Here is an 11,417-nt window from a genome sequence, read left to right as displayed (position 1 = left end):
CCTTCGATAATGTTGAATTTTCTTTTATGACTTATTCTCATTGTGTCACTTTCCTAAAACGTTTCATGAATGAGGAGATTAAAAAACTTTACTACTGTGAACCAGAAAAAGGTTTATGTGATGACATTCGACCTCTTTTTGATGATGTAGATTATGTTGCTTTTATTTTTTGATGCATATGACACACATGACATAATTTCTATTTATGTTGACCATGATGGGGATGGAATTGGGGGGGAGGTTTGATGAAGAACATAATGAAGTTGATGATAACGACTCCTGTGTTGATGGTATGGAAAATGGAGACAATCTTAGGGATGTGGAAGTTGAGCACATGTTCCTTCTCTGCTAAGACTTCATTATCCAAGTTCATCACCACCTCCTTCTCCTTTGAAAGTAGATACTCCTGCTCGTGTACTTTTGTTCTCAACATGACCAACTCAACAAGTTCTTCCTTCATATTCAGCTTCTCCTTTAAAGACCTGATTAAGCTTTTATAGCAACCTTCAGGTAGTTCGTCATCCTTCCACATAAAGTAATCTCACTTTTTCAATTGTGTCTGCAAATGAAGCGATGTACACGATCATCACATATTTGATGGTTACGTAACTAAAGTACACGATAAGGAAGTAAACAAAGTTGCATAAAGTCATAAAAACCACTGTCATTCTATTATTTGTTTAAGTGTTAGGGTTTCTAACTATAATCCTACACATTTTAAACATTATAAAATTAGACATTACTTTGAAATTATTAACGAAATCGACAACTAGGCTATTCTGACAATTCCAGAATTGGTGACCAGGATTGTGGTACTTCAAGCTAGTTCTTTCCTTGGCGGGCTTATCACACCCACACATGTTTGCACTACTGGACGAGTGTCGGAAGTTGGTGATCTGCAGATGTGGGTTTCTGGATGAGGAAATCGAAGAGGAAGAAGCCATTAATTGAAACTCAAGTTTGTTTGGGAAGCTTTATGTAAAGGGAAACAAAGATATTAGGGGTGATCCAAAAGAGGTAGCTATCTTTTGTTTAAATACCGGGCCATTGACTAAGTATTCCACGTGTAGTCAACAATACATGGTAGCTTCCGATCTCTTTCCTACACTTTGAATGCCAGGTAAGTTTCTTAACCGGAAAACCTTCTACAAACAGTCAGAGTGGTATAATTAACATCCACAGTAAGATGTTAATGGTCAATTATGCAAAAAAATAGCATGGTTGGTCAAATCGGACCAAACATAAAAGATAATCGTACTATTGTAGCATTTTCCCCATGATCATATATTGAGAATGGAAACACTTTCGAGAATCGTTGGTTTCATTTGGTTTAGATAATACCACACATAACAAGTTAAATTACAAAATAAAACCTGAATATTCAACTTCCAAAATCAATTAGCCTAATTGAGGAAAGGGAAAATAAATATGTATATATTCATATTTTTGCCAAAATGGGTTAAACAGTTGTTACAAATAAGTAAGAACCAAAAGGTGACCATCTTAAATTCTTAATTGGTATCGATTGCTACAACGTGCGAGGGTTTCTACGCTTAACATCGTCTTCTTCTGTTCATATCGTTTCTCTATATATTCTCAACTTCTTCAACTCATTTTCATTTTCAATAAAAAGAGGAAACCCCAACCGCTTTCTGGATTGGTCCTCGATTCAAGGGCTCATATTCATTCCGAGGTCCATTCAGGTATGTAATTCCTCAATGTACACAAACTGTATCTGTAAATTGTAATTGTCTGCATATATGCAGTTGAATGATACGTACAGATCGTTGCCCCGATTCTTAGGTCTTTTTATTGATTGTTTTGTTACATTCGTTTTTGGTGAGAAACCGTTCTATCTCTCTCGGATTGTGATAAATAATAGTAATTATTTAACTTTAGATCCAGATATTGGTTTGTTCTTGTTTGAATTAGTTAGCGCTCCGATTGCGTGATTCCCGGTTACTTGATTCTCAGTAAACAACTTTGATTCGATAATGTCACCTGCTTAAATCGTTTAGTCACAACATTTTACAATTGCAGGAGAGGATAAATGTTGGAATAAGGAAGAGTGTATGTAGATCTGTAGAAAGGGTTTCGTGAAGAAGAAAGTTTTCAAAATTTAATTAATTTTTTTCATGTTGTATGTTCTGCAGATATCGGTCTGAAAAGGCAATGTTATTGGATTAAGAACCAGAATTTATCTTATCGATGAAAGGAGGAGGAGGCTACTTCTATGGGCTGAAGATGAGGCAGCTCTCTCTCTTCTTCATCGTTTTTGTTTGTGCATCGATTGTAGTCTGGAATTGGGAAAAAACCCCTCGTCTCACAACTTTGCTTCCACCTCATGATCAAACATTACATATCTTTCCAGGTTTGATTTCCTATCTACCTCTCTTCTTTTAGTTTCTTTATCCTCCTTTAAATCAAATCCATGGACTTTCCTATGCAAATCTGAACCATATTCTTATCTTCCTGATCTTCATTTCTAGTATAAGAGGGGGGAGTTTTATAAATAACTTTTCAGAAGATGTTTTTGAAACCTTTTCTTTGTTGAAATTTGTGATGTCAGATGAATTGAAAAGGGAAAGGGAACATGTCACCGAAGTAAAACAAGACTTTAAGGAAGATAAACCAGTCGTTAATATTCTCCCACCATCACTTTCAACAAATACAGCATCTTTGAACACTCGACAAGATGAATCCCCAACAACTCACGAAAACCACCATGGTAAAAGTACTCATTCTTTTCTCCACTGTGATTAACAAACTAAAGTCTGATTTTATAAAATATGTCGCTGGATCTTGTTGTTCGTGTTACATGGATGCAGAGAGCAATGCTATTATTGAAAAATCCATTTCTGAAGGAGATGAGGACTCAAAACCATTTAAACCACAGTTAATAGCTTCAGTAACCTCCCATACAACAGAGTCAGCTGTGACAGAAGAACACATTGACACTCCAATGACTAATGTAGAAAAGCAAGGTTTGTCTTACTTTCTTTTTTATTTTATTTTTTCATTTCAAAGTCTAATAAATTATATAGAACAATAAAGATGATACTTCTTAAAGGAATGAGTGCATAAACATTCTTTCTTGATTTGGAAAGGAGAGAACCAAATCTGGAATACAACTAACCAACTTACATAATAATACTGATTTTTAATACTCATTAATGCTTCTTGAATACTTTTTAAACATCAAGACTCATGTTACATATTTTTACATCTCATTACTTTCTTGACAATTCCATTTTACACCAATTCCAATTCCAGCCTGCAACTTGGGAAAAGGAAAGTGGATTCCTGCTGATAACAGACCTCTGTATTCCGGATTTGGTTGTAAACAATGGTTATCAGGGATGTGGGCTTGTCGCTTGACACAAAGAACAGATTTTGGATACGAGAAGCTCAAATGGCAACCGAAAGATTGCAAAATTGACGATTTCACAGGACCTGAATTCCTCAAAAGGTAAACAAAACAAGCAAAGATTCGATTCCAGTTTTACATCTAATCAAAACCACGGTTTCGCCGATTCCAATGACCCGTATTCCATTCCATTTCCAGAATGCAGGATAAAACCCTAGCTTTCGTCGGCGATTCCTTGGGGCGACAACAGTTCCAATCTCTGATGTGCATGGTAACAGGCGGCGAAGAGATGCCGGATGTAGAAGATGTCGGAACGGAATACGGTTTAATCAAAGCCGAAGGGTCAACCCGACCCGACGGATGGGCTTACCGGTTCCCAACCACCAACACCACCATCCTCTACTACTGGTCCGCAAGTCTCTGCGATATTCAACCCGTTGACCCGACAAACCACGCCACCGACTACGCCATGCACCTCGATCGCCCACCGGCGTTCCTCCAACACTTCCTCCACAAAATCAACGTCCTCGTTCTCAACACCGGCCATCACTGGAACAGAGGAAAACTCAACGCCAACAAATGGATCATGTACGTGAACGGAAAACCTAACACGAATAGAAAAATTGCCGACATCGGAGGCGCTAAAAACTTCACGATCTACAGCGTCGTGAGATGGGTGAACTCCGAGTTGCCAAAATACCCGGGATTGAAGGCGTTCTTGAGGTCGGTTTCACCTAGGCACTTCTTCAACGGCGAATGGAACACCGGCGGCACTTGTGACAGTACAACGCCGGGGACATTGGAGGTGGTGCAAGAGGAATCTAGTGATCCGGTGGCTGCCGGAGCTGTGAAGGGGACGGAGGTTAAGTTATTGGATATAACGGGGTTGTCGTTGGTGAGAGAGGAAGGTCATATATCGAGATATTCCATGCGAGCAGCTCCCGGGACGCAAGATTGCTTGCATTGGTGCTTACCTGGAGTGCCTGACACGTGGAATGAAATCCTTTTTGCACAAATTTGAGATAATATATGTAGTTTTTATTCCCCCCTTTTTTTTTAAATGTATAATTATTAGTATGTGGGAGATGTAATTAAAAGCAGAGTTTGTTGTTTTTGATATGAAAGAGGGAGAATATTTTATATGTTGTATTTGGTGTATGTTTTTTGTACCCAAGTAATTAAACCCATTAATACATTATACGTAAATGTCTTGTTAATTACTATCTAATGACTATAATCGATGCAAAAACTACTACACCATATCATTTTTTATATTCCATTCCACTCTATTAATTTTTCCTATAATATATTGAATTTTATGAAGTTCAATTAAAAGTTATAAAAGCTAATTTTTAGTATATATATTTAAGATTGGTAATTTTTTTTTTGACAATTGAATTCAAAATCCATTGAAATCAAAATCATTGAAAGATATCATAGATTTTCATCAATTTAATGGCAACTTGCCACGTCATTCATTTTGAGGTTTTAAAGGTTTTAAACAGTTTCAAAAACTGTTTGACTGGGCCAGGATTCTTGATAAAGGACAAAAGCTTCGTTGATTGGGCTTTGATCAGGTTAGTTCGAATCCGAACTTGTGCATCTTTAATTTAATTTATTTTTTCTAAAAAAATGTAATCTACTCTTTTAATTCTCTATAATTTGGTTTGTACACTTCTAATCAGAAAGGGAAAACTGAACCTCGTGACTGGACTTGTCGTCGAAGCCCCATTACATGGACGGTAAATCGTGAATTCGAGAAACACTAACGATAAATTTCAAAGTTCTACCATAATTTTTGTCCAACCAAAAAGATAGTTTCGACTGATTGTATTTTCAATTATATAATATATTAATGTTCACTTTTGGATTACGATCATTAACTAGACGAGGAGCCCCGCTTTGCAGGGATAGATTTGGACAACTCCGATCATTTTGGCAACTTCGTGCTTGTTATCGATAGAAAGGATTACATGGTAATTTGGTATGTCTTATGTAGATATTCTTGCATGGACAATTTGTTTACAGAATGTGATGGCTTGAGTATGAATTTTGTACAAAATTTTAATTTTCTAGCAAAGAGTTAACTATAGAATGCGGTTTGGTTTGGAACAGAAAAGAGAAAGGGGATGGAAAAGGAATCGTTGGTGTTGACTCTAATTAAGTGTTTATGAGCCTCATTCTTGAAGGAGATTCAAGAATCCAACATGTTATCCACTGTTGGGCATATAATCTTAACTAAAAACAGAACAGAAAACTCAGTTACATAACAAAATGTTATATCAAGATCTAACACTCTTAAATAGTATCCATGCATACAGAGGTGTTTATGTAACAATAGATGGTAATATGAAGGCTCGCCTTTCCAATCCTCTTCTTATTGTCAGCAAATCTTGCCTTCTTTCTTTGCAATGTCGATGGTGTGACCAACCTTTGTATCTATGGAGCCTTGCTCACTTCATTACCTTACCTGTATGTATTAAATTCCTATTAAAACCCTTTGTCAATGAATGAATCCAATCACCCTTTTGCTAAAATATATGTATAACGAAAGAAATAACAATGGAATAAAATTATAAAAGAATTAGTCCCAAAGCTTGTGCTAGGTCAGCTTCTCTTGTCACTAAGCTGTAAAGACTAGTTTGCCCCCAATTTCTGCCTTTCAGTTTGAGGTTTCATGGCAAGGAATCTCTATGTTTATTTCTTTATCTACTAATAAAAGATAAATTTATATTGTTAATATTATTTATTTATTTATTTTTACTTTTTATAAGATAAAATAACATCATACTGTTGACAAATTGTAGTTAAAAAAGAGTAAATGAAAGAAAAATCCTAATATTTTGGGTATTTTTTTTTTCATTTGAAAATTATAAAATTTTAACTTTTTAACCATTTGATATTTGGGAATTGATAAAAAAAATTCATAGAAAATTACTTTCTATGAATTAATAAATCAATTTCCATTTCTATACACACAACCCATGAGTATATCATTAATATAATGCAGGAAAAAAAATCGTAGAAAGTTACTTGGATGGAGGTGAGAATAACAGCAACATCATAGATAGGACTCCATTGATTTTGCAAGATGTCCAAAAACACTGCATAAAAATAATAAATTGTTTCTTATAGAGTTATGGTTGTACTTACTATTTGGGTGGAACAGAGGACATACAAATCTCATAGTTGGTGCCTTATTAGAATAATCCTCTAATTATTGTAGAGGAAAGAAAATGATGTTACGCCCATCCCATGGACTGTCATCCAGACTGAAAATAAAAGACAATATGTATTACATAATATGTGAATGGAATATAAATGTGTATAAAAATGAAAGAAAATGGAATCAATTGTAAGAATTTTGAGATGTTAATATTACTGAGCACCCATAGGGGCAAAATGGTCAAATTGTTGTACAATGTGAGTAATAGATAATATAAAGAGGAAATAAAACAAAATTACACACCGTCTCTAGGGAATTACTCAAGAGATGCTATACTACATCAATATGCCCTTCAATTTCAACAGGAATGGTTCCAGAACCATATCCCGATCATATATTGACACACGGATCTGTCCAAAAATAAGTAATAGCTAAAATTAAAAAAAACCACAAGAAGATAGAAGAATAAGTAATTACATACCTGCATTGATGGAGGCTTGAGTTGTGATCTTAATTCCCAAACTACAGACTGAATATGAATAGTTTTAAAAAAAAAAACATTTAAATCTGATATCTCCTGTTCCCGCTTTGCAATGGTTACTATAAACGCATCTTCCCTTTTCTTTGCTTTTTCTAGCTGAACAAATATAGGGTAAAAAAACATGAATTAGAATTCAAAAACCATGGTCAGTTTATTAGTTAACTGATGTTACTGGTTAACCCGATCTCTAAGTAATTCTTCAGAAGATTTTAAATTGTGGAGATAAGTGACAACATTTTTAGGTTCTGCATAAATAAATTAGTTAAATATCATCAATAACTATAATTGATCTTTTTATTTATTTATAAGAGGGTAGCTAAAGAAATATATTAAAAAAACAACCTATTGTAATGTAGGAGTCATTCTGAAATGCAGAATGCCACTTTTGAATTTCTGACTTTGTAGCTTCAAGCTCTAACTGGGACAAAGATCATTAAGATAACAAAGAACACCATTAATATTGTATTTAGATCTTACTGTATGATTGTTAAAGATATTTAGAGCATATTTATTTAAAAAAGAAAAAAATATATACATACTTGGCATGTGGCAAGATTATCTTTACAGTTCTCGAGACTACAAAAGTCACAACACAAATAAATACAAGCAAGGGTTAATTTCTGTATAATATTACAAAAGAGATGATATTACCTTTCACGCAGAGATAAAATCATCCCAGTTGCTACACCTGATGCAGTTTCTTCTGTTTTTGAGTTAGCCTGAGATGCAATAAATAAGTCATTAATCATCAATATGAAATCTCTTGTTAGCTTCCGAATTGATATTAACAAAAACAAATACATATGCTCCATATACAATCTGATGTTAAAGCAGTTAAAAAAAACATAGAAAGGCACTTATAGTTTCATAATTTTATTAATTTAACCAATCAACTAAGGGGCAGAATACAGAAAAGTACAACAGATTTTCACCATTTAATAATAATAATAATAATAATAATAATAATAATAATAATAATAATATATAACAAAAAATAAAATCAATAAAAGCTCTCACCAATATGTTCCAGCACCCTGAGAAGTAAGCTCCATGCCTTGGGATCCAACATCATCCTCTACAATCTTACTAAGTCCAAAATCAGTTACTTTTGCAACACCAAATTCATCAAAAAGGACATTTACAGGCTTCAAATCATCATGAATAATCTTCTAGTTTCTTTTGTTCAAGTAAATAAGTCCTTGAAATATTTGATATGTTGTCGACCATCTCTGATATTTCGATGGAGTTGCAAGAAATCGAGGTGTCCTGATGACATTCGATTTAATAAAACATAAAAGAATAAAGAAAGTGGTGTGAGGTACATCTGGTGAATCGAAGTTACCGGGAAAACCCGAGAAATAGGGTAAAGAGACACAACTGATGCAATTGGTCGAGAAGAACTCGAAACACACCACATTCGCAATCGATAATCGATTGGATTAAAGAGGCGGTCATGTTACTTTCATTTCTTTACAAACTTCAGTTTGATCTAAAAATCAAAAAATGGGTCCATAACTGGAGCATATGTACATCGTCCGTGTCAGTTCCAACAATGGAGAGTTAAAGAGAAAACAATCAAAAGAAAATTAGTGGAAAAAAAATTAGTAAAAAGGAAAACGAAACAGATACCTATTACATTCCTAGAAATAGGGGTTTCGTTCCATTCGATGCACCTAAGATCAAATGACGAAGTAACCATACTCGAAACCCTCCAATATCATTTTTTATATAGATGTGCTAGTGGGGGTAAATAGTTAGTGGGAGGTATGAGATTGTGATCATCTAGTGTCGACCAGACCGATGGTCTGTGACAGTAAGGGGAGTTGATGGTGGTGCGTTGGGGGATGTGTCGCAGGCGATGCATCGGCAATGGGTTGCTGGTGGCTGTATAGACGGAAGACAGAAACATACAATTGAAAGTGAAAGAAAAGTATTGGTGGAGGGAGCGGTGATGGGTGGAGACGAAATGGAAGAGAGAAGATGGAGGAGTAGGTTTTTCTAGAAAGAATGGTAATTGATTACGCTTCTAAAGAGATGAGAGAAGGTTGGGGCGGTGACCATGTACACAAATCCAAATATGACCGGAAGAGAAAGCGGTGAAGCAAACACGTGGTTACCAACAATATAGATGTAACACCCTGTTCTTCATTGATTCCTAGCATGAGGCTGTGGGCCGAATATTGGTCATCATAAGGATTAGGGACTTTGAAGAGGTAGGATCTAGGCCCATTTGGGTGCAGGTGATGTATTAGAAGTGATTTGGGTGTTCAGTTCTTGTTTTGGAACCTAAGGGTATTTCGGTAAAGTGGCGGTTTGGGCTTTTGGTGGAAAATGGATTTTTGTTCGGAAGGTCTTAAGAAAGGTTTGATTTGTTAGAAGTGTAGAGCTTCTCGTCACCTTTCTATGGATATAAGGATCATCGGAATCGGACTTGTAACGAAGAAGTTATGGCCTTCAGAAGTTTTGTGGTTTTCAGGCTTAGCCGAGTACGCGGGGCGTACTAGGGAAAAAGGGATTACGCTGGGCGTAATGACCAGGAGTGGTCGCAAAGGTTCTCTGGAGTACGCTGGGCGTAATTCCGTCAGATCAGAACCGTATTTTAGGGTCTTGGACCCTATTTAAGCTCCTTATCTCATAACCTAACCCCAAGATCTTCAACCTCCATCCCTCCAAACCCTAGAAATCGACCCTTAGCCCCCATTTGAGTGATTTAAGAGCTTAAAAGTGATTTTTGGTGTGTTTTGGTGCTAGAGGAGGAAGAAGGAACTTCTTAAAGAGTCATTGTTTGACTTGGAGCTTTCGGATCCAAGCCTTGTGCACCCAAATCTATCTTCTGGAGGTATAAAGTCTCAACCTTTACAACTCTTTCATGTAGATCTAGCTAAGTGGTACATTGTTATGATTTTGGTCCCTTTGAGGTGGTTCTTGTGAGTAGAAGTTACTCCAAAACCTTTGAGCCTCTTATTTGGTCCTAACTAAGGTTATGGAGTCATAAAGTTTGGATCTTGAGGAGTGTAAACCTTCCATGCATGATTGGGTAGTTATTTGATGAAAGTTTGGGATTTAGGGTTTAGATTTAGGCCCATTGAGTTATGCTAAGTCATAAAGTTGGAAACTTTATGACTTAAGAAGTCCCTTGAAATCAGATCTGAAAGTTTGGACTGAGGTCTTAAGGTATTAAGAAGTTTAAGACATTTTGGGAGTGATTTTTGACCTTTTGGAATTCATCTTTGGTGTTTGGGATTCATTAAGCCATGCAAAGGCTTAAAGCATTCGACTTTATGGATCAAGTCACTTATATTTAGCCATTTTCAGGTGTTGGACGTCTTGACTTAGTGGATTAAGAACTAGGAGTGAGAGTTGGTCAACAAGAGGAGTACGTTGGGCGTACAAGCCTGTACGCGCAACATACAAGCCCTTGAGCCAGTACGCTTAGCGTACAAGCTGAGTACGCCCCGCGTACTCAGCAGAATGGAATTTTGCTTTTTGGGCCATCTTCTGGGCTTTGTTGTTTTGGGCGTTGTTGGGCCATCAGGTTTTGGGTTGATATTTTATTTGTAGAGCCCCACTATGGTCTTGGGCTCAGTTTGCAAAATTGGGCCATTGATGGATTTATGGACATTATAGTGTTGGGCTTTTGGTTTGGGAGTGGGCCTTAGTTTGAATCATACAGGGCCAGGGGTAGAATGGTCATTTCACCCAATGCATGGATTAAGGATTATGCTATGGACCCAATTGCTAATTGGGTATATTGAGTGGTAGTGACAGCTCGGGAAGCTGGCGAGGCATCAGCTAATGATTTCATGGGGGAATCTTCTACAGTGCGAGGTGAGTCTTGTAACGCCCGTAGATCAGGCCTAGTTAAGTTAGAGGCAATAAGTGTCGAAAATGATGTTTAGAAAAAATATTATTTAGAATAAATAATTTGAACCAAGTTGTAGTATATGTCACAAGGTTTCCGTACATATAAAGAATGCCAAAATCCGAGTTATAACGTAGAAGTTATGACCCGTCGAAGTTTCGCGACGGAAACGGCACGACACCGGGAAACGTAAATAGTGAATTTATGATAGAGCGAGATTTAGCCTTAGCAATCTAAACAAAATTCGTAGAGTATGTTAAACTAAGAACATCGATAAAAAGAACGCCCAAATCTGACTTCGTATGAAGAAGTTATGATTTTTCGGAGTTTCGGATTAGCGGTGTACAACCTGAAATTCGAATATTAGATCGAGTGACTTTTAGCCAACACGACCTAAATGAGAATCGAAGATCTCGTTAAGAGTAGCATAACGAGAAAAAGATGGGCGAAAACGGACGTCGGATGAAGAAGTTATGAGGAT

The 11,417-nt window shown here is 36.3% G+C and overlaps 1 protein-coding gene and 1 long non-coding RNA gene across 3 annotated transcripts; one reads left to right on the top strand and one right to left on the bottom strand.

Moving 5' to 3' along the window:
• The first annotated feature begins 1,528 nt into the window (after positions 1-1,528).
• On the top strand, positions 1,529-4,509 carry LOC145054607 (protein trichome birefringence-like 16). The gene is made up of 6 exons (XM_079002838.1): positions 1,529-1,703; positions 2,154-2,371; positions 2,570-2,728; positions 2,829-2,984; positions 3,274-3,469; positions 3,566-4,509. Exons 2-6 carry the CDS (start codon positions 2,209-2,211, stop codon positions 4,386-4,388), a joined length of 1,497 nt encoding a protein of 498 aa, XP_078858964.1. The 5' UTR covers positions 1,529-1,703; positions 2,154-2,208; the 3' UTR covers positions 4,389-4,509.
• Positions 4,510-5,587: 1,078 nt separating this feature from the next.
• Positions 5,588-9,150, bottom strand: LOC145051702 (uncharacterized). Of its 2 annotated transcripts, XR_013683775.1 has the most exons (8): positions 8,417-9,150; positions 8,092-8,340; positions 7,614-7,793; positions 7,417-7,492; positions 7,015-7,319; positions 6,837-6,943; positions 6,401-6,639; positions 5,588-5,837 (listed from the first exon to the last, which is right to left on the bottom strand). It is a non-coding gene; the product is annotated as an uncharacterized LOC145051702 (long non-coding RNA). The 2 variants fall into 2 exon arrangements; XR_013683774.1 differs by having other exon boundaries at positions 6,401-6,943.
• Positions 9,151-11,417: the final 2,267 nt, after the last annotated feature.

This window comes from Lactuca serriola, chromosome 5 (assembly GCF_051521515.1).
Source record: "Lactuca serriola cultivar US96UC23 chromosome 5, Lser_US96UC23_V15, whole genome shotgun sequence".
NCBI lineage: Eukaryota > Viridiplantae > Streptophyta > Magnoliopsida > Asterales > Asteraceae > Lactuca > Lactuca serriola.
This window is presented reverse-complemented; position numbering and strand designations above follow the sequence as displayed.